Source organism: Condylura cristata, unplaced genomic scaffold (assembly GCF_000260355.1).
Source record: "Condylura cristata isolate star-nosed mole 26May11 unplaced genomic scaffold, ConCri1.0 scaffold00012, whole genome shotgun sequence".
Taxonomy (NCBI): domain Eukaryota; kingdom Metazoa; phylum Chordata; class Mammalia; order Eulipotyphla; family Talpidae; genus Condylura; species Condylura cristata.
The window spans coordinates 29,770,405-29,792,310 of record NW_004567113.1 but is presented as its reverse complement, the minus strand read 5'-3'; the positions used below and the strand labels follow the sequence as shown (position 1 = coordinate 29,792,310).

Below are 21,906 nucleotides of genomic sequence, written 5' to 3'. Positions count from 1 at the left end.
TCTTGTCCATTATTGATATGCTAGATAGTGTTTTTAAAAACACATCACACCCAAAAGTCTTAAAATGGTAAGTGAAAATGCCATTCGCCAGCACATTAGGTTCCCTGAAATAAGCAATATCGAAAGTGGTGACCAAGGTGATATCGACACACTCAATTCCAGGGAAGGTAAGTGAAGTGTGAAACTATAGTTCGCATTTACCAACAGATGATATCATGTGGATGATGAGGTCAGGGATCTGAAGTCACTGTTGAAAGTCCATGAACAAAAGAAATTAAATTCTACACAACTATGAGAGAAAGTATGAAATTATTGAAAATGTAAAAATATGAAGTGTAAGTAGGTATTACTTTGAAAAAACAGACCAGTCACCTGGGCAAAGACCCAGACTTAGTACAGATAAAGCAGGTGGTTGCCTACTTTATCACATTTCAAAGACTCTCATAAAAAAGGCACATAAACTTAAGATAGTTATAAATCAAAAAGACCCCAAAACGGAAGTCGGCTACCTAGAGTGGGTCTACAGGGAAGAAAAGGAGACTGGCATCCAGAACCAGGGAACCTGACCCAGTAACAGAGCAAAACAGAATCCCTGAGAAAGTGATAAATGCATGAACTGGATATTAGTGATATCAACTCAGAATAAACCCATGGCATCTAAGGCATGATTAAGAATCAGAATTTCTTAAGAATCAGCTTCTTCCACTATGGAAAACTGGAGGTTCCTCAAACTGCTTAATATGGAGAATCCCTATGACCCAGCAATCCCATTCCTAGGTATCTACCCAAAAGACATAAAACACTGATTCAAAAAGATACCTGCACCCCATTTTTATTGCTGTTTTTTTTACAATTGGAAAAACATGGAAGCAACCCAAATGCCCAAAAGTATAGATGACTAGATTAAAAAGATGTGGTACATATACACAATGGAATATTACTCAGCAACCAAAAAAGAGAAACACATGTCTTTTGCAGCAACTTGGATGGAGCTGGAAAGATCATGCTTAGTGAGATAAGCCAGAAAGAGGAAGAAAAATACCGGATGGTTTCGCTCATAGCAGGAGTATAATGGACAAGGCGAGAAAATAATAATAATGAACAGTCATATACCAGAGACATTTTGTGAGGGTGGAATGGGGAATGGGATCAAAAACTGTGGGGGGAGGGAAGTGCACTGGACTATGGTGATGGCACAGGGTGACTTGGTGATGGGAAACCCACGGGGATTACAATTGAGATGAAAAAAAATGTACAAAATGATGTAAAAATAAACTATTATATTATTTTTTTTTTTAAAAAAAGAACCAGCTTCTTTCTCTGGAAGCTTTGGTCTGAATCCATTTCACAGCACTTCTCTTACACCTAGAGGATAGATAAATACAATAAAAATGGATTAAATGAAAGAAAAAAGGAAGTGCCCTAACCAAAGAAAAACTCACTTCTTACCTAAGGATAATAGCTCTATTTCTTTTTTTGTTTTAAAGATTTGTTTATTTACCCATACAGAACTGGGGTACAGGCCAGAAATGCAGGGGCGGAGGTGAGAGGATTCAACAGAGACAGAGTGAGGAGCAGAACAAGCAGACTGATGAAGTACACTGCTGAGGAGAGCAGCGAATGAGACAGGAGAGGTCTGCCGCGCCATGTGGCTCAGCTCCCTGGCCAGGGATCAACTCATGCTGCAGTGGCTGTGGTAGCTTCATTGTGCTGCACTTAACCTGTTGTGCCACCCAAGAGGGCCGAATACCTCTATTTCTCAAGGAATGTGGCACATATTTGAATTCAGTAATAGGGAGGTGAAGTCAAAAAGAACACACTGATTGGCAAAGGCACAGCAAGAGCCGGGAACTCGAAGGCCAGTCATTATACGCTACTGCAGATGAGACCAGAAAGAAGCAAAATCACTGTACAGAGACAGAATTGCTAGGTTAAGAATATATCCTGACTGTAACTCAATCTTGATGATAATACCATGGATGATGAGAGAATGTGTCACTCAGATCTGTAATTAGCCTAGAAACATAGGAAATAGAGACTTAGAAAGGAAGGACCTAGCAGTAAGTACCCGTCAATGAGACACAGAATCTGGGAGATCCGATTAGTTTGCTCTAAGGTGCTCTCAGCTACTGGGCTTGGATTGATGCCAGATATTCCCATGGCCTGAATAAATGATCCCTCGAGAACAATTACATAATTACACAATTTTGTCTTCACTTGGCTTCCCTCTGACTGTGAACTCAGCCTCTCCATCACCCTGATATGGGAAGGATTCATTACTTGCTAAAAATGAATTATCTTCATGACTGAAAGGGGAATATTCTCCATCAAAATTAATAAATCAACAGTCAGCTTTACACTATTCTCTTGTAAAAGTAAATCATCTGACCTCTCCTGTTGTCCCTTGACACAAGGTACAAGCCAATAAACGTCTGGAACTGTAAACCTAACATTGTATTCAGATGACAGGAATTTTACTCCCCTTCAGAGACAGCTTGGAAGCTGGAGGCCTAGTCCCTTTTAAGTGGTCCTACCCCTCAAATTACAGTAAAAAGAGATATTTAAGAACACATGATTCACTTCATATTCTGTGAATTTAGTACTAGATGATTATGTGAAGGAAATCAACTTTATAAAACCATAACCAATATTAAATTCATTTGACTATTTAAGAATAGACATACTTATTTTATTTGTTTGGACACTAATGTAGTGTCTGATCTGCATTAGGAACCTGATCTGTACTAGGAAATCAAGAAATCCTGTCTGAAAAGTGTGCAAAAAGAAGGGACATGTGGGAAAAAAGGAAAGATTTCAAGTTCTCTCCAAAAGATTAAGATGCTGGAGAGACATGGGGGCTTTTTATATGACTATTATGCCAAGTGGCTCCCATTCTTTTAAGCAGCTACTCATAAAAACTTTTGGAGGACAGAGAGAACTATGAAAATAGATCAGACATGTAATCGGACTATTTCTTATGATAAAATGTTCTTTGATCATAAGTTGCAAGTTGTCCCTGCTTTCATATAAAGATAAATTGAGATTAGTTTAAAATCATTTCTTATTTATATTTATTAAAAGTTAAAAGAAAGGAGACATCTGAAAGTTCACTAAATTTGTCTATTATGTGATTCAGGTACACAAGTTGACAGGGGTAAGTTTCAAGAAAAAATATGTGGACAACCCATGAAAAGGTAGTTAAACTCTTTGTGTTGTGCTTATGTTATTAGAGGGGACAGAGACTGAGAAACAGAAATAAATCATTTAGGATGCCTCTACCTTTCTCATGGAGACACACTAATGAAGGCTTTTGCACACCCTACACACAGCTCAGGCATATTATACTGTGTTAAAATATTACAAACTTTCTAATATCAAAGTTATTCCCCTGCTGTTAAATGATCAGAGTTTAAGTCCAAGAAAAAGACTTATACTAGTCTAGTGAGTATATTATGACCCATGATACAAAGCCAGATACAAAGAGACAAATGTCATATTATTTCACTTACAGGGGATACCTGGAATACTCAAATTCAGAGATGGAAAGAATAGAGGTTACCAGAGGCTGGGGGGTGTTTGACAGCTCATTTTGGGGGTGATGAACACTGTAGAAATGGATGCTGGTGGTAACCACATACCAATGTAGCTGTTTGCAATACCACTGAGCTGTAGAATTGAAAATAGCTTCAATGGTAAATTTTACATTATAGATATGTTACCACCTTTAAAAAATTTTAAAAATTTAGTGAGGAACCAGCCACTCCCTGTACTGAAGGCAAATAAAAATGGGGTGAAACGAGACCCAGATGCCAAAACCTCCTCTTGCAATTTACATGGTTGTTCTATTAACATTCTCAAAATTCATCTTTCATTAAGACCCTCTGACCCTAGAAGTAAATGATTCTAAGAACTCAAGTGTCTACTCCTGACAGCCACCCTTGTCATTTACTGACGACCGGCACCAATATACTCACACAAGCCATTTCTTTGAAATATATTTCAAAACCATGCGTGTTCACACACACCAGCTGGCTCCACAGTTCAATCACAGCGGGGGGCTTATAAATAACTGGCCCTCACGCTACACCCTATAAATCCTGATTCAGTTCAATCCAAGGTGTGAGCAGTTTATTGCTTTTCTTTCTTAATCCTCCAGGGACTTTAATAATCATAGCAGAGAACTACCACTCTAAGCAATATTACTTATTTCCCCCTTTAGCATCTGAGGCCCCTCATAGTCCTCATCCACTTACTCTGCATCTTACTTTATTGGAATCACTTGTGAGCTTGGTCCTCCACTTTGAGTCCCCTCAAGGAAAGCTCAAGTTCACTACTGTCCCCGTAAAGCCTAGAACAGCGCCTAATACATAGTCAGGCTCATAACCATTATACATTGCTTTCTTGAATTAATTTGGCATCCACTCTGCAGGACAGATATCATCATTCCCCATGTAAAAATGTACCACTGAGCCTAACAGAAGTTAGGTCTTTTACCAAAGTCAGACAGCAAGGAGTAGCAGAGCCAAATTAGGGCTTTGCATTCTCTCCAAACTCTGTTTACCACCACACGGTGCTGTCAGGCTCCCAATATAAATTGCTCATATTAAATGAGTCTCTCCATTGATCAAGTTTAAAATAAAGCAAGAGGGTATCCCTGGTGGCACAATAGTTTAAGCTGAAGCACTATGAAGCTATCTATAGCCACTGCAGCATGGGTTCGATCCCTGGTCAAGGAGGTGACCCACATGGTACAGCCGACCTCACTTTTTTCTCCCGCTGCTCCCTTCAGCAGTGTATTTCAGAAGACCTGGCTGTTCTGCCTCCCACTCTGTCTCTGGTGAATCCTCTCACTCCCCACACCTCTGAGCTCTTGTACTCATAAATAAATAAATCTTAAAAAATAATAATAATGGGGATTACAACTGAGATGGAAAGATGTACAAAATTAAGGATGTAAAGCATACATTAAAGAATAAATAAAATAAAATAAAATAAAGCAAGACTGGAACTCTGTGAATAACTGGGTAAAACACTGGATTTTTTTTTTTATTTTTAAAGATTTTTTTTTTTTATTTGTACATACAGAACTGGGGTAAGGCCAGAGGCTCAGGGGTGGTGAGAGGCTTCACCAGAGACAGGGTGGGGAACAGAACAGGCAGATTGACGAAGTACACTGCTGAGGGGAGCAGCGGGCAGGTCAGGAGAGGTCTGCCACGCCATGTGGTCACCTCCGGGGCAGGCGGGAATCGAACTCATGCGGAAGTGTCTTTAGCTTCTCAGTGCAGTGCTTTAACCCGCTGCGCCACCAGGGAGGGCCCAAACACTGGATTTTTTCTGCCAAAAAAAATCACTCCATTTCTTAAACTTTGGGGGGACAAGTTTTGGTAAAATCTGAACCTCCAATGAACAATTATCAGCACTGTGCTAAAGAGGCTTAATTACCATTCTCAGATGTACAGTTACTCTCAACAATTAGAACATTCTTTCCTTGGACTCCAGATCCCATAAGACCTGAAATTGTCCTGCTATATCGAGTTTTTGAACAACAAACAAAATTAGTAAATGAAAATTATAAAACTGTAATATCCTCAGCAGCTTAGACCACCACCCAAGTCACTTCTGGCAACCACACATTTGATTTTAGGTGCTACCTGTGTTCAGACTACAAAAGGTGGACACCAAGTTTTCTGGGGCTACAGTTTCTGCCACAGTATTTGTTTTTTTCCCCCAAACAGTGCTGAGACCACAGAACTGCCTGGGTAAAACAGAGCCCCTGGCAGGAATAGCCTCCTAGTGTGCATGCCTGGCCCTGACTTCTGAGGCTTACAGATGTCCTGAGATGAACCTGCACTGCTCAGGTTTCGCTCATTGCTAAGGACACCAACTTGGCTGTCAAGTGCGAGATGAAATAGGGTGTCAACTGTTCACTTCTCAGTACTCAAAGTCCCCTATGAGTATGGAGAATTTGAAGTTCACACAACAGCAGGTAAAAACCTCTACTCATGATTCAACCAGAAGTCAAGGACAGAGAATACAGGATGGTCATGATACATCAAGAGTAAATCCTCTAACAAATAAATAAAGAACATTTTTATTATCCTGGCCATCAGGAAGATTCCTGCAAGCTGGCCAGTGCAATCTTTTGGTTATACACAAACTGTCCCTTTTGATGTATCACTGCCTGTGAACAACCCAAGAGAGAGAAATAGAGACCATCATGGTTACCCAAAGGGTTTCAGAGTCAAGAATGCTGGGTGTGAACCCCGGTTCTAATGACTATTAGTTTTGAGCCCTTGGACACATCTTAACTGCTCTCCCTAACCTCTGTAAAAGGAACAAGGAGAGTTGCTAGTAGAGTTATTGTGAGAATTGAATGAGATACTGCAAGTAAAATACTTAGCACAATGGCAGTTGTTCCTTTCAAAGGGGGCTCAGTAAAAGGCAGTGTTTGATATTGAGTCAGTTGTACCAGTTCCTCTCATTGTCTCCCATTAGGTTTCCATTCTGCGATGGCCTTTTTTTCCACTTCCTGCGCTAATGAGCTAGGAAAGCATGGGGTTGTAATATGCAAAACCAACAGGCTCTGAAGTCAGAGGACAGTGAAGTCACTCTGACATGAAGCAACATATAAGGCTTGGTGCAGGAAATGGGATTTTCAAGTTAAGTATTTAATTTACTTATATCTAACCTCAATCCCAAGTATGTAGATTTTTTTTTTTAAAGATTTATTTATTTATACAGACCTGGGGTACAGGCCAGAGATAAGGAGGGTGAGAGGATTCACCAGGAACAGGGTGGGGAGCAGAACAGGCAGATCGACAAAGTACACTGCTGAGGGGAGCAGCAGGAGGGTCAGGAGAGGTCTGCCACGCCATGTGGATCTCCTCCGGGGCAGGTGGGGATCGAACTCATGCGGAAGTGGCTTAAGCCTCTTACTGCAGCGCTTTAATCGGCTGCGCCAGGGAGGGACAGATTTTTTTTTTTTATGCACATAATACCATGGTAAAAGTAGACAGCAGAGACAGTCAGAGAGAGGAAAGAATACAGACCGGAAAAGAGCCAGACCAGCCACCATTTCATGTAATTACATCCAAGATACTCTTGCGCTACATTTGGGCAGATGTGGCCAAAACAAAGAAGGAAAATGCTCAGTTGCAAGAGGCACATATATCAATCAATGCCAGCCACTGTTCCAAGTATTTTTTATGTGTAAACTGACCCAGTGGTCACAACACCTCTAAAAACTGATCTATGTTGTTACTATTTACACTGCTGGGAAACTGAGGCCCTGAAAGCTAAACATGTGGCCCAGGGCCCACTGTGACATCTCTGAAATTTGAACTCTGGTTGCCCGAGTTCACAGTACATGCTTTTAAGGAATAAGCAACATGACAGAGTTAACAGCCAACCAGGTGCCTAAAGGAAGCATTTCCTAACACTGAGGTCAGAGGCATCATCATGACAGTCTGACAAAGTACACCAGTTTCCACATTCAGGGAATTCCAAGATCAGTTAAACCTTTAAAAAGTGATGGAGAGACCTCCCTGGTGGTACAGCAAGTTAAAGCACAGCACTAAGAAGCTAAAGCCACTTCAGCATGAGTTCAATTCCTGCATGCCCCAGAGGTGACCACATGGCATGGCAGACCTCTTCTGACCCACCCGCTGCTCCCCTCAGCAGTGTACTTCGTCGATCTGCCTGTTCTGCTCCCCACTCTGTCTCAGGTGAAGCCTCTCACTGCCCCCACACCTCTGGCCTGTACCCCAGTTCTGTATGCATAAATACATTTTTAAAATCTTAAAAAATAAAAGCAAAGGAAGTGGAGGAATAGGAGGTATTGCTGACCACCTCTTTTCCATTTGTGTGCACCAAATAAGAGCAATAAAACAATAACTACTACTAGGTCGTCAACATAATCTCATGAAATAAATGACACAGAAGCACCAACAAAACAGAAAGCATAATCTGATATATGAATGATCTTATTTTACATTTTATAATTCATTCAGTTTGGGGAAAAACATAGTACTTTTGCCTCTGGTAGGTAAAGACCAGATGGAGAGTATGAAGGGACTTGAGAACCACTGACAGCCACCCCCAGCCAACACATTGAAAAAAAAAAAAAAAAGAAGAAGCCGATGTGCTAAAGAAATGTAGAATTAACACCAATGACAGATTTTCCCCAGGCTAACACATTGGCAGCATTTTTCTGTTTGGGTAAAGAATCTGAGTAGCTTGTAAATGTGTGCTGGAACCACTGTCTGCTCTCCCACTTGTTCAGGGAGTTGTATTTACAATACCGAGTGTTCCTATATTTCCATTAGAATGCAATTATCCTGCTTGGAAAAAAATAAAGGTCACTGGGTTAATGGAGCTCACCTTTCTTTTTTAGTCCATAAATAATAAATCAAATATAATATTTAAAAAGAAAACCACATCCTGCATATCATATTATTTCTGATGCTTTTTTCAGAAGACATTTGAGTCCTTGGCACTTTCTACGACCATAATCGTTGCAGTCTACCAAGTCCCTATAGCACTGGCTCAGTCAAGAACTACCCAGCATGCATCTATTACATTGATATTCATCAATATGAAAATGTTCAAGAAATTTCCTGTGACATTCTCAAATCAGGCAACAGTGCATTCTACTCTGCATTTAAGGAGCATATCACAGGATGGTTTATTCTAGCAATTACACAGAAAAATCACATGAACTTATGAGATAAATATTGACAAACATATCCACTTTAAAATTCTCAACAAATACAGATTCCAGTACATTCATATGCTCCCACCATGGTCTAGCCACAGTATTTGTGAGTAGAGAAGGTCAGCATGAAGACCATGTTAATGATAATTAATATCTCTAGTCAAGATTATTCTGCCACTAGTTTCCCTAGTGAAAAAAAAAATCACTTTCCTGCCAGGGAAACAGCTGAATAGGGCTCTCAGCCCAAAAGAACCTAATCAATGCTTTCACTTCAGGCTCCCCAAGGGATCGACTAAGCAATCATTCCAGTACCTGGCACATCAAGATTTATAAGGCAGAGTAGGTACACATGGCCTAAAGAGCTTTGGGAAGCCATTTGTCTTGAGTAGTAAAAAACAAAACGAAACTTTAGAGCAGCTGCTGTTAGATCCCCCAAAACACAGAGTTTACAGGCTACATGTCTCGCATACAGAACTAATGTACAGGCCAGAGGTGCAGGGGTGGTAAGAGGATTCACCTGCAGAGCAGGCTGACTGACAAAGTACACTGCTGAGGGGAACAGTGCGTGGGCCAGGAGAGGTCTGTTGCACTATGTAGGTCACCTTCAGGGCGGGGATCAAACTCATACTGAAGTGGCTTTAGCTTCTTAGTGCTGTGCTTTAACCTACTGCGTCACCAGGGAAGGCCCTATTTTGGATTTTCAAAGATAATTTGAAGGGAATGTGTCTGTCGCCAATGGTACATCATTATTTGTTTTTATTATAATTAGTAACAACAAAAATGACTTCCATTTACTGAACACCAATATAATAGATTTATGTGGGTGATCTAATTTTATCCTTGAAAAAATCTTTCTGGTCTGTGAGAACAGCAGAATATACCACTCTGATAAATGCTACTCTGGCATAAGGATTATTTTCAGCAAAATGCACTTAAAAAAAAACAGCAGCTGCAAAAAGGGCATTTTAATCTTTTTTGTTCCTGAAACAGGAGATTAAAAACTCCCGTGTGGGGCCCTTCCTGGTGGTGCAGTGGTTTAAAGCACAGCAGTAAGAAGCTAAAGCCACTTCAGCATGAGTTCGATCCCAGCCCCGGACGTGACCCACATGGAGCAGCAGACCTCTCCTGACCTCCCCGCTGCCCCCCTCAGCAGTGTACTTCGTCTATCTTTCTGTTCTGCTCCCCACTCTGACTTTGGTGAAGCTTCTCATTGCCCCTGCACCTCTGGCCTGTACCCCAGTTCTGTATGCATAAATAAATAAATCTTAAAAGGAAAAAAAAAAAAAACTCCCATGTGAAAGATGCCATCCCTGTACCAGGAGAAAGGAAACATTCTTCTCTAGAATTCTGTACAAACAGATCACATCAAAATAATTTTACCTCCTTCTGTCTCCCATGCATTTTACTTTTGCACAGTTGCCTCTCTTTTGCCAACCTACTATAAAAATATTTCAGTTTTGCTACTTTTGTGGGCTCCCATGTCGTATAAAACTTATGTAAATTTAGTGTTTCAACTGTTTATCTATCTTACGTCAGTTTAGCTTCAGATCCAGTTGAAGAACCCTGAAAGGGCAGAAGGAAAAATTTGCCTCCCCCTCAGCTGTGAGGGTATATTATCTAATGACAGCTGCAGATATATTACCAAAAGCATTAAGACTAACATTATTTAAGTTGTAACAGGTAATTTTCATTAGTATCATCCTCAATGTAATTAGTTTTTAAATTAATTTATTTCTAACTGAGGTAATATTAGGGTACCCCCATCAGGAACTACCACCCTAGTGCACCCAACAACCAACGCCCCCATACTCTACCATCACAGTCCACTTTGCCTCCCGCCCTCCTGATATCTCCTCCTCCCTCACTTGGTGTCTCAGTTCAGTAGTCAGCTATCAATGAAAATACTGTTTTCTTTCTTTACTTTCTTATATTTGGGTAACTTTTTTCCCTTTTGTGTTAACATTTATTTAGGCTTTCCATAAGATTTCCTTAAAATAGTAATCATTTCATGAATATGATCACTTACTTCATCACTTATTACCAGAAGTTTTACATCTGTTTTACATAAAATCGAAGTAGGCCGAGTGACTTTAGTTAAAAGGCAGATTTCCTGAAAAAAAATAAAAACAAATGCCACTCTTGTAGAACTATTTCAGATGTGACATGATTTTTGTAATCAAACTCTGAGAACCTGTAGAATTATAAATATGCATCATTTCAGGCAAAATCTTTTTTAAAAGTAAATCTGAGCTTTACGTTCACATGTGCTATCAGGCCTAGCAGGATTGATCTGTACAAACTACTGTATAAAAACATCCAGGCTGGATGAGCCTTTAGTTGGGAAAACTTCACATGCTTAAAAGAGCAGCACGATCTACAAACACGCAAAATGCTGTGTCCTAGTCCCAGCCAGCACTTTATTATTATCAGGAAAGAGGTTTTGTTCTGAAGAAAATAAGCCTGGCAGTAGAGACACTGACCTGGATCACTATGCTTAGCAAGGCAGGGACGGGGGACAATGTTAATGTCACCCTATGCGAAAGCGTAACACTTTTTTTTTTTTTTTAAAGATTTATTTATTTATTTATTTATTCATACAGAACTGGGGTACAGGCCAAAGATGTGGAGGGAGAGAGGATTCATCACAGACAGAGTGGGGTACAGAACAGGCAGATTGACGAAGTACACTGCTGAGGGGAGCAGCGGGCGGGTCAGGAGAGGTCTGCCACGCCTTGTGGTCACCTCCGGGGCAGGCGGGAATCGAACTCATGCAGAAGCGGCTTTAGATTCTCAGTGCAGTGCTTTAACCCGCTGCGCCACCAGGGAGGGCCAAAAGCGTAGCACTTTTTAAGGAAAATAGCATTGAAAAAGATGTAGCAACAAAAAATCAAGGACTGATTATCTCAGAAGAGGGAGAGTGGTATGATTTTGAAATCTCTCTTTGCTTGATTTTGGAACCATATCTTCTCCCTTCCTTGACATCAGCACTTTTAGTTCTCAGGACATTGGATTTGGACCAAGCCTTACACCATCCGCCTCTCAATTATCACTCAGGGTCTGGGACTTAATACTGAATCACATTGTGCTTTCTTGGTTCACCAGCTTATAGAGGGCCACTTGTGGAACTTTTCAGCCTCCGTAATAGTGTGAGCCAACTGCTGTCTAAATCTCCTCTAGGTAGCTATCTCTACATATAGCCAGATAGATCCTACTGATTGTGTTTCTCTAGGGAGCTCTCACTAATAGTGATGTTGGCAGAGAAGCACCAGTCCAGATGATCTCCAAGTTTCCTCCCTTTAGTTAAAAAACCAGTGGCTCTCTTTGCTCTGGACACAGTTGTGATAGCACAGAGGACTGGCAGAGCATGAAATGCAGGATTCTCCCCCCACGTCTGCCCCAACTAGCTGTGTGAACATGAGTAATTTCATTAACTGCCCTGGTTCTCCACACACTAAAGTGTAAAAGGAAAGGGTTTATTTATCTGAGACTTTGAGACTCCATCTAATACTAAATGCCCCAGGTCCTATGTCACTGTAAAATCATACAGTCCAAAGAGTAAAGTCCCTCCACCACTAGAATATTTAGACAGCCACAGCCTTCCCAACTTCTTGACCAATGCTCAAGATATCAAAAGAATTTTGACCAATCAAAGAGTTAGTTATGTAATTAAGTTAAATCATAACAATGTGAGTGCTGTATAAAAGTGTCTTAACTTTTATTGAACATTGTTAGAAATACATCTGTTCTTTCTCTTTGCTCTTCTCATTGAATTTGTTACCAATAAAGTATTTTGAGACTATTTTCTATTTGCTATCTCCCCTGCCAGGGCCTTGGCCCAGGAAGGATCTGCTCATTGATCTTTCAATTGTCCGCCAACTCTGTTTTCTCCATTCTCTGCTAATATAGTCCATCACCATGCCAGTCACCCATCCAATCTGATCCATCTCCCTACAACTGAAAAACCCTCAATGAGATCTTCTGCCTCATTAAGTCCAGGCGCTTAAGCATTGTTGCTCAAATGACATTTCCAAAAATCAACCCCAGCAGCTGCTGTCCTCTCCCAAGACCTTCATAGACTTAGAGACTTTGTATTCAAGAACATCCGGATCTAATCTGCCCTTGACAAAAAAGAGAAATAGAGCAAGTTTTATGACTACACACAAGTTGCCTTCTTGTTTTAAATCTTACCCTTTTTGCATCATATCTTTTGTAAGCACAGACTTTCTTTGCATAATCAAAACAAGTTTCTTGAATCAATGACTTATTTTGGTTCATCTTCTTACTTTCAAATATTGCCCTACCTCTTAAGTTACACAGTATATAACCATTTAATTAAGTAGTCAATCTTTCATACTGTAACTATTTGTGAATCTCATTGTATGGTCTGTTTGGTGACAACCTGTACATTAGGCTCCAAGTTGGCTCCTGCTAAAGTTGGTTTACTGCTAAAAAGATGTATTTTTTACTAATTAAAATTACTGAAATACTATTGCTAAGGAGAATACTCCATCACAGTATGTTAGTTATTTTAATGAAATGACACATCATTGTAAAAATTTTAAATAAAAAAGATGATGAGAAAATAAGAAATTTAGACAATATTTACCCCTATGAAGTCACCTTCTTCAAACTCACTTAAAATTTCAGAGTTGGTATTTTTGCTTGTGTTTGTATCACTTGACATGACCTTTAAATGTCCAGCAAGAATTAAGTAGCATTCAAGTGGTACATGTCCTTGTCTTAGAACCATAGTTTCAGCTTCAAATCTGGGGTGAAAGAATACCAAAAACATTACTTTTGCAAAATGGCAAGTTTAAAGTCATTAATGGTAAACATGACCCTGTCATCTTCACCCCTAAAGGATTTTACTATTAGTTAAGAAGCAAACATCATCCTTTTCTAGTATAGACCTTGAAGGCAGAGCGTCTAGCCAATTTGTCTACTCATGTAGCATCAGAGCATAAAATGACATTTGGCTCAGAAGAAGGCATTCAATTAACGTACATTGAGTGGATTTATGAATAAGCAAAAGGTGTTGCACTGCTGCAGAACAGAAGGTCTCTGTCCAAAATTAATTCCTCACTACACAGCTATAAAAAAAAATGGGCTCTTGCCATTCACACTAAGATGCACAGAAATGGAGAGATTAAAGTAAGCAAAATAAAGAGAAAGAAAATAACATGATTTCACTCCCATGTGGAAGATAGAGAAACCAAACAAAGGAACAGACAAAAGCAAACCAGTAACAAAGCAATCAAATCTTACTGAAGAACTGTTGTTACTGGAGTGTGGATGGGAAGAAGAGTAGAGCAAAGGGCAGAGGAACCAATGGATGAGAGTGGAGGTTGTGTGTGGAGGCTGTGGTGGTAGGTATGCTGTGGTTAACATACATTTTAAGAAAAATGATTCTCTTCCCATAAAACATGCAGTGTTACTTCATTAAAAACAATAAAAATAAATAAGTTTTAAAAATAAAATTAACTCCTTAGAAAAGGCACAAAATGATATAAAAATAAACTATTATATTATTTTTGTAAAAATTAACTCCTAGGTAAGCCCTTCTTTTTTACATCATAGAGGCATTACTAGCCCACTACTACTGAGTTCATGATGTAAGGCAAGATTTTTACTTTCTGAAATACCTAAATTTGGTGTTGAGTTGCATTCCTCTAACAAGATTTCTTACACTACTAAATCCATTAAGTTTCATAGGTCTACTACTTTCCCATATTTACAATTATTCAGCTGGAAGATGGTTGTTTGCCCACCACTAACTTATAGAGTAATCTCTGGTAAATATAAAATATCCTCCAGGACATTTGAAAAGAGATGCGAGATTCCTTTATAGCTTGGAAATTCTGATTTAGTAGGGCTGAGGTGGAGCCCAGAACTCTGTATATTGAAAAGGAATTCTAGAAAAACACTGCATTTGAGAGTACGAGCAAGCACGTTTATTTTTCTAACATGAATTGATCTTGTAAAGACTGGAACAGAACATGTTCTATGAAATACTGGAACATCTGGATAATTAAAAATTTTCAGCTAGTTATTATACTACCCAGAATTCTTTCTACCCCGACAGAGTGGCAGCTACAATCTCTATACTACAAACAGGGCTGAAGTGGCTTTAGCTTTAGTGCTGTGCTTTAACCCACTGCGCCACCAGGGAGGGCCCTTAGATATCAATTTTAAAGCTACTGCATGGACTCTGAGCCTTGAAGAGGTTAAAGAATTGCTGAAGTAATTGCCACATCACAGAAAAACTCACAAGAGAAATATAACTTTCTGTGAACTAAGAATAAGAGAACAGTCCATAGTCAGCTCTACCACTGTAGAATCATGAGCAGGTCAATAATAATAAGTATGTGATGGAAAATGAAGGATGAGAAAGTATGCAGAATGAGAATTTACAGGGGGAAGGAAGAACTAATATATGAATGACAGACAGTAAAGTGGGAAATGTCTGGTATTCAAGACTCAGATGAAATCAACAAGAGGATTCCACATCCTGTTTTCTTCCTTTTAGATTATGAAAAAGTGTGGATGAGGGCCAGTTACTGTCAGCCAGGCTTTGAAGTGTATCATTTGGCTGCCAGAAGCCCATTATACTAATTGGATCACCAGTCTCCTCTCTATCTCACTGACACAAAAATTCTAGGACTACCCATTTCTTCTGCAACATTAAAATTTAAGAATACCATCCATACAATAAGCCATAAAATATTCACATGGGTCTGTACTCTATATTTCTATTATACTGTGACTCCAGAATGTTTCTTCAATAGCCTACTTGAGTAATGTGAAGGAATGCCAATATTAAATAGATTTCTGGTGCTTAAACATTTAATTTAATACTTTTGGAGCACTTGAAGCATATGTGAATATTTACAATTTGATTAGAATCATTGACTTCCTTAAGCATTTTTTCTTGTTTTAAGTCAAAAGATACAATTTCTCCAACTAACAAATCAGAGCATTTTTATTAAGAATAAAAAGAGAGAGAAAATGTTCCTTTCTACTTTATAATGACCTGGTCAGCTTCAGCCTTAGTTTATGTCCCATATCAAGGAGTTTCCTGAGATTCACTCCACACTAACCCATGCCTAACACAGCCATCCATTCTTTTCTCATCAACTCATCTGAGCAAATATTGACTGGCAAATATTTATCTGTCAGATGCTATAATGGAAACTGAAGAGAAAATGATAAGCAAAAAATGAATAAATTCTTAACTCCCTAACCTTGTGAAAAAAAATAAATAAATAAAAAGAGAAAGATTTAAAATCTTCACATTTGCAACTTTAAATGTCTACGTAAATATACATATGGCCATATATGTCTACTGAACTCAAAGAAGAGTTCAGTATGAAACTATGAATGGTATTAATTACTTATAGATACTTATAGGTATCAATTACTTATGATTCATTTTTAGTTTTTAATATCCATTTAAAAGGGTAAACTTGAACAAATACTAATGTCAATCTTTACTGAGTAACTGGTGTTTAGTGATTGTAACACACATAATTTACAAATTTCTAAATGTCCATGATAAAAATAAGACCTCATATTAATGCTACATTTTAAAAATTTTTCCAAGAAAGAATCACATGTCCAATAAATCTTGTCTTTAATAGGGTTCTGGATTGCAGACAATAGGATCCATTTTGGCTTAAGAAAGAAAGGGTTTACTGCAAACATTAAGTAGCTTATAGAATTTCTGGAAAGGTTAGTGAAATAGTTTGTAGGCCAATGTCAAGGAGCAATTCTGGTGAAAGAGTTGGGTAGATTCCAGAACCACACTATTTCCATCACAGACAGGAAATTGGGGCTACATTTGAACAAAGATTCATGTGGTCTTTGCCAACACTTACACAAGCAAAATGGATGACCCATGTTCTTCCTTTTCCTCCAAAGAAAGTAATTTCAAATTAAATGTCCTGAGGCTGTATCTGTCAAATCTAAATCAAGTATACATACCCTAACAAAAATGGGGGCTGCCAAAGGTAGCTTGTTATTTTGTTTCTATACTACATTGAGTTGGTAAAGCTTACATTACAGGGAACTATTAAAATGTAGAATTTGTTCAATAAATTTTGGACAAAACCAAATTGCAAATGCCAATTTCACATTTATAGAAAACTTTAGGGTACTTTACCTAATACATTTTGCATGTTTTTCCTTCTCTAGATGATAAAGTGGACTGTTACAGTAAACCACTTTTTTTTATGGTTTTGGTATCTTGGTTATTAAGAAGCTTTCATCTTCATCTTATTTCCAATTCTAATTTCCTTCAGGATGATTTAAAACCTCACCATTGTATTACAGAATTTAATGCACAAAACCTAAATATTAGTTATTTTGGTCACTATTCAATTTGTAACATATCTTTTGTCTTTGAGGTTTTATGTAACTCTATTCACCATCTGCCACTATCTTTTTTAGGGGACTGCCAAGCCCCAAATGGAATAATTTCATGTGACTTACTCTTGATAGATTGCGGTCTGGCAAAGTTGGAGCTGTGCTTCATTTGGCAAACGGTGAAATGACCTATTCTTCTTTAGACAGAGTTGAATCTTTAAAGAAAGAAAATAAATAAATAATAGCCTAAAAAAGGACTAAAAGAAAATGATATGATGATATGCAATTAGTTCAATCCTGTCAATGTTTCTGACAACCAAAACAAAAATAGATTTTTTTATGTGTTCTCCAAAGGTTAGCCATTTTTTATATGCTAGGTGTTTGTAACCTTCCAAATCTGGATTCATGAGAATTTGGTATGATCCTAAGAGAATAAACCCTCTCTACGGAAGGAAAGGAGACAATGATACAAGAAAGAGAATATCTTCTCCAGCATTCATGATATTATGCTCCTCACCACTGAAAAAGTTAGTAAACAGTCCTTTGAAACCTAGTCTACCAGCAAAAACAGTCAGGAAGAGGTAAAAACTAGAAGGAAAAGAATCTGTGGACATCCAAGCATCTTTCATTGGAAGATAATAGTGTGGGTAAGTTTAAACATGCCTTTTTTATTTCCTTTTCCAACGTATCAAGCTTTAAAATACATTAATATTGCATTTGGTTGTTATCTTTGTGAAGAAGCTGTGATGTGACTACTAAATCTTTAAAATGTTTGCATTTTTAAAAAGTCTAAAAACAAAGATATGTGTCTGACCCCTACCTCATTCCATATATGAAGATGAACTCAAAATGGATCAATAAACTAAATATAAGACCTAAAAACTATTGAACTAGAAAATAAAGGGTCAAACCTTCATGACCTTGGATCTAGAAATGGATTCATAGCTACAACACCAAAAGAATAAGAAGCAAAATGAAAAAAAAATTGGACTTCATCTAACCTTTTGTATGGGAGGACATTATTGAGAAAATGAAACGACTACCTATAGAAAGAGAAAAATATTTGCAAATCATATCTAAGAAAAGACCTATTAGTCAGGTGGGGCAGAGGGGAAGTAAACATTGTTTTAAAATTTTTAAAAATTTTAAAAAAAGAGATCTGGGCCCTCCCTGGTGGTGCGGCAGGTTAAAGCACAGCACTAAGAAGCTAAAGCCACTTCCGCCTGCATGAGTTCGATTCCTGCCTGCCCCAGAGGTGACCACATGGTGTGGCAGACCTCTCCTGACCCACCTGCTGCTCCTCTCAGAAGTGTACTTAGTCAGTTGGCCTGTTCTGCTCACCACTCTGTCTCTGGTGAATCCTCTCACCACCCCTGCACCTCTGGCCTGTACCCCAGTTCTGTATGCACAAATATATAAATCTTTAAAAAAAGATCTCATAGCCAGAATATATAAAGAACTCCTTTAAATCAGTCATGAAAGGAAAAACAGGTCAACCAAAAAGTTCTACAAGGAAGATAAATGAATGACCAATAAATACATGAAAAGACTCTAAATATCCTTAGACACTTTAGAATTACAAAGCAAAACCACAGTGAGATATCACTTTACAATGATAGCATTGCTATAATAAGGGAGGAGCAGGGAATAGTGGGGTTCCTTGGTGGTGCAACGGTTCAAGATGTAGCACTATGAAGCCACCTGCAGCCACTGCAGCACAAGTTTGATCGCTGGCCAGGGAGCTGACCCACATGGCCAGCAGACCTCTCATGTCTTGCCCACTGCTCCCCTCAGCAGTGTATTTCAGTTACTCCGCCTACTGGGCTTCCTATTCTGTTTCTGGTGACTCTTCTCACCGTATTTCTGGCTTGTACCTCAGCTTTTGTATGCGTAAATAAATATATCTTTAAAAAAAATAATAGAGGGAAAATAAGATAACAAATGTTAGTGAAGAAATGAGAGATTACAACCCTTGGGTATTGCTGATGGGTATGTAGAGTGGTACAGCTGCTGTGGCAAAGTCTTGCAGTTACTCAAAAAGCTACAGAATCACCGTACTACCCAGAAATCTGACTCTTATTTAACTTCTACTGTTATGACCATCTTTTAAAATTTTATGCCCTCTTAGCCATTTTTTTAAAGATTTATTTATGTACACATACAGGAACTGGGGTATAGGTCAGATGTGCGGGGGATGAAGGTTTTGCAGTGAAAGGCTTCACCAGAGGCAGAGCAGGGAGCAGAACAGGCAGATCAACTGAAATACACTGCTGAGGGGAGCAGCGGGCGGGTCAGCACAGGTCTGCCATGCCAGATGGGTCTCTTCTCCTGCTGGGAATCAAACTTGCACTGCAGTGGCTATGCTTTAACCCACTGAGCCACCAGAGAGGGTTCCTTTTAGCCATTTTTGAGTGGACAATTCAGTGTCCACTTAATTACATTGTCAACCATCACCACTATTGTTCCAAATCTTTTCTGTCACCTCATTTAGAAACTCTGTGGCCATTAAGAATAACTCCCTACTTCCCCCAAACCAGGCCTTGGTAACTATCATCCTACTCCCTTTTTTTTATGAGTTACTATTTTTAGATACCTCATGTAAGTAGAAATATAGTACTTGTCATTCTGTAACTAATTTATTCCACTTAACATTATATCCTCAAGGTTTACTCATACTGTCACTTGTATCAGAATCTCACTCATTGTAAAGATTGAGTAATAGCCCAATGTAGAGATATACTATAGCTTTACCCATTCATCTGTAAATGGACACATAGGCTGTATTCACATCGTGGCTACTGCAGATAACGTTACAGTGAAATTCAGAATGCGGATGTCCCTTTGAAATCCTGATTCCAATTCTTTTGGACTGAAGAAGGATTGTTAGATCATACAATACTGTCCATGTTAATTTTTTTAAGAAACCACCATACTATTTCCCATATGCTTTACAAAATCTTAATTCCTACCAACAATGTATGAGGGTTCTGATTTCTCCACCTACTTGCCAAAATTTTTTGTTTAATTTTTTTTTTTAGCAACAGCAATAAGGGGTATGAGATTACCCCTTATTATGACTTTAGTTTTCAGTTCCCTAATGATTAGTGACTTTAAACCGATTTTTCATATATCTGCTGGGCATTTGTATATTGTATATTTTCTGAAGAAATAGCTGCTCAGGTCCTTTTTAAAATCAGGTTACTTTTTTTTCTGATATTGAGTTGTAGCAGTTTTTTATATAGTTTGGATATTAATGTGTTATCAATTAATCATTGTAAATATTATCTCCTATTTTATAGATGTCATTTTCATTTTGTTGATTGTTTCCTTTGAAGTGGGGAAGCATTTTAGCTTAATGTAGTGCCACTTGTGTATTCTTACTTTTGTCGTCTGACCTTTTGGTGTTATAGCCATGAAATAATCGCCAAGATCAATGACATAATGGAATACATCCCATTTTCAGTAGCATCAAATGAATAAAATACTTAGAAATAAAATTAAGAAGGCAAAAGATCTGTATACTGAAAACCACAAAACACCGAAGAAAAAGTTAAAGATACATGTCGGAAGGAGCACAGGAGATTGCGGTTATGGTGCACAGGTGAACTGGGGGAGGAAATTCTATGGAGTCTACAGCTGAGGGGAGGAAGTAAACATTGTTTTAAAATTAACAATGATGTATTTTTTTTTTTAAGATTTATTTATTTGTACAGAACTGGGGTACAGGCCAGAGATGCGGAAGGTGAGAGGATTCACCAGAGACAGAGTGGGGTACAGAACAGGCAGATCGAAGAAGTACACTGCTGAGGGGAGCAGTGAGAGGGTCAGGAGAGGTCTGCCGCGCCATGTGGACCTCCTCCGGGGCAGGCAGGGAATCGGGGAATCAAACTCATGGGGAAGTGGCTTAAGCTTCTTTGTGCTGTGCTTTAACCGACTGCGCCACCAGGGAGGGCCACAATGATGTATTTTTATATATAACAAAAAAAAGAAAATTACACCTCAATAAAACTAATATTTAAAAAACTGTAGATAGAGAGAAGTTAATGATCAGAAAGACATCTCCTGTGCATGGGCTGGAAGACCTATTATTAAGACCTATTATTAAAATGTCCATACTACTCAAAACAATCCAAAAACTCAAGGCAATCCCTACTGAAATCTCAATGGCACTCTTTACAGAAACAGAAAAACAATTCTAAAATTCATATGGATCACAAAGAATCCTGAATAGCCAAAACAATCTTGAGGAAAAATAACTTTGTTGAAGGTATTAGACTTTCTAATTTAAAACTATATTTCAAAGTTACAGTAATTACAACAGCATGGTACTGGCATAATAATAGACAACTAGGTTAATGGGTCTGAAATAAGTCCATACATATACAGTGAAATAATCTTCAATAACAATGCCAAGAATATACAATAGGAGAAGGACAATATCTACAACCAATAGTATCTGGAAAATTGAATGAAAACATGCAAAAGAAGGAAACTGGACCCTTATCTTACACTGTACATACAAATTAACTCAAAATGGATTATGTATATATATAAATTTAAGACCTGAAACTCTTAAAACAGTATAACTTTTGGGCCCTCCCTGGCAGTGCAATGGGTTAGGACTCAACACTGCAAGCTAGTGCAGCTGCTTCAGTGGGAGTTCGATCCCCAGTCTCGGAGCACAGGCAGACCACTCCTGACCCACCCACCTGCTCCTCTCAACGGTGTACTCTGTTAATCTGCCTGTTCTGCTACCCTCTCTGTCGATGGTGAAGCCTCTCAACGCCCCTGTACCTCTGGCCTATGCCCCAGTTCTGTATGCATAAATAAAT

The 21,906-nt window shown here is 38.6% G+C and overlaps 1 protein-coding gene across 1 annotated transcript in view; it reads right to left on the bottom strand.

Moving 5' to 3' along the window:
* The window catches only part of LOC105853537, a 102,839-nt gene that overhangs the window by 73,569 nt on the left and 7,364 nt on the right, over window positions 1-21,906 (bottom strand). Inside the window, exons 4-5 of the mRNA XM_012724020.1 lie at window positions 17,201-17,289; window positions 13,320-13,479 (exon numbers count right to left, since the gene is read on the bottom strand). Coding sequence (XP_012579474.1) covers window positions 13,320-13,479; window positions 17,201-17,289 — 249 coding nt within the window. The remainder of the gene's footprint in view (window positions 1-13,319; window positions 13,480-17,200; window positions 17,290-21,906) is intronic.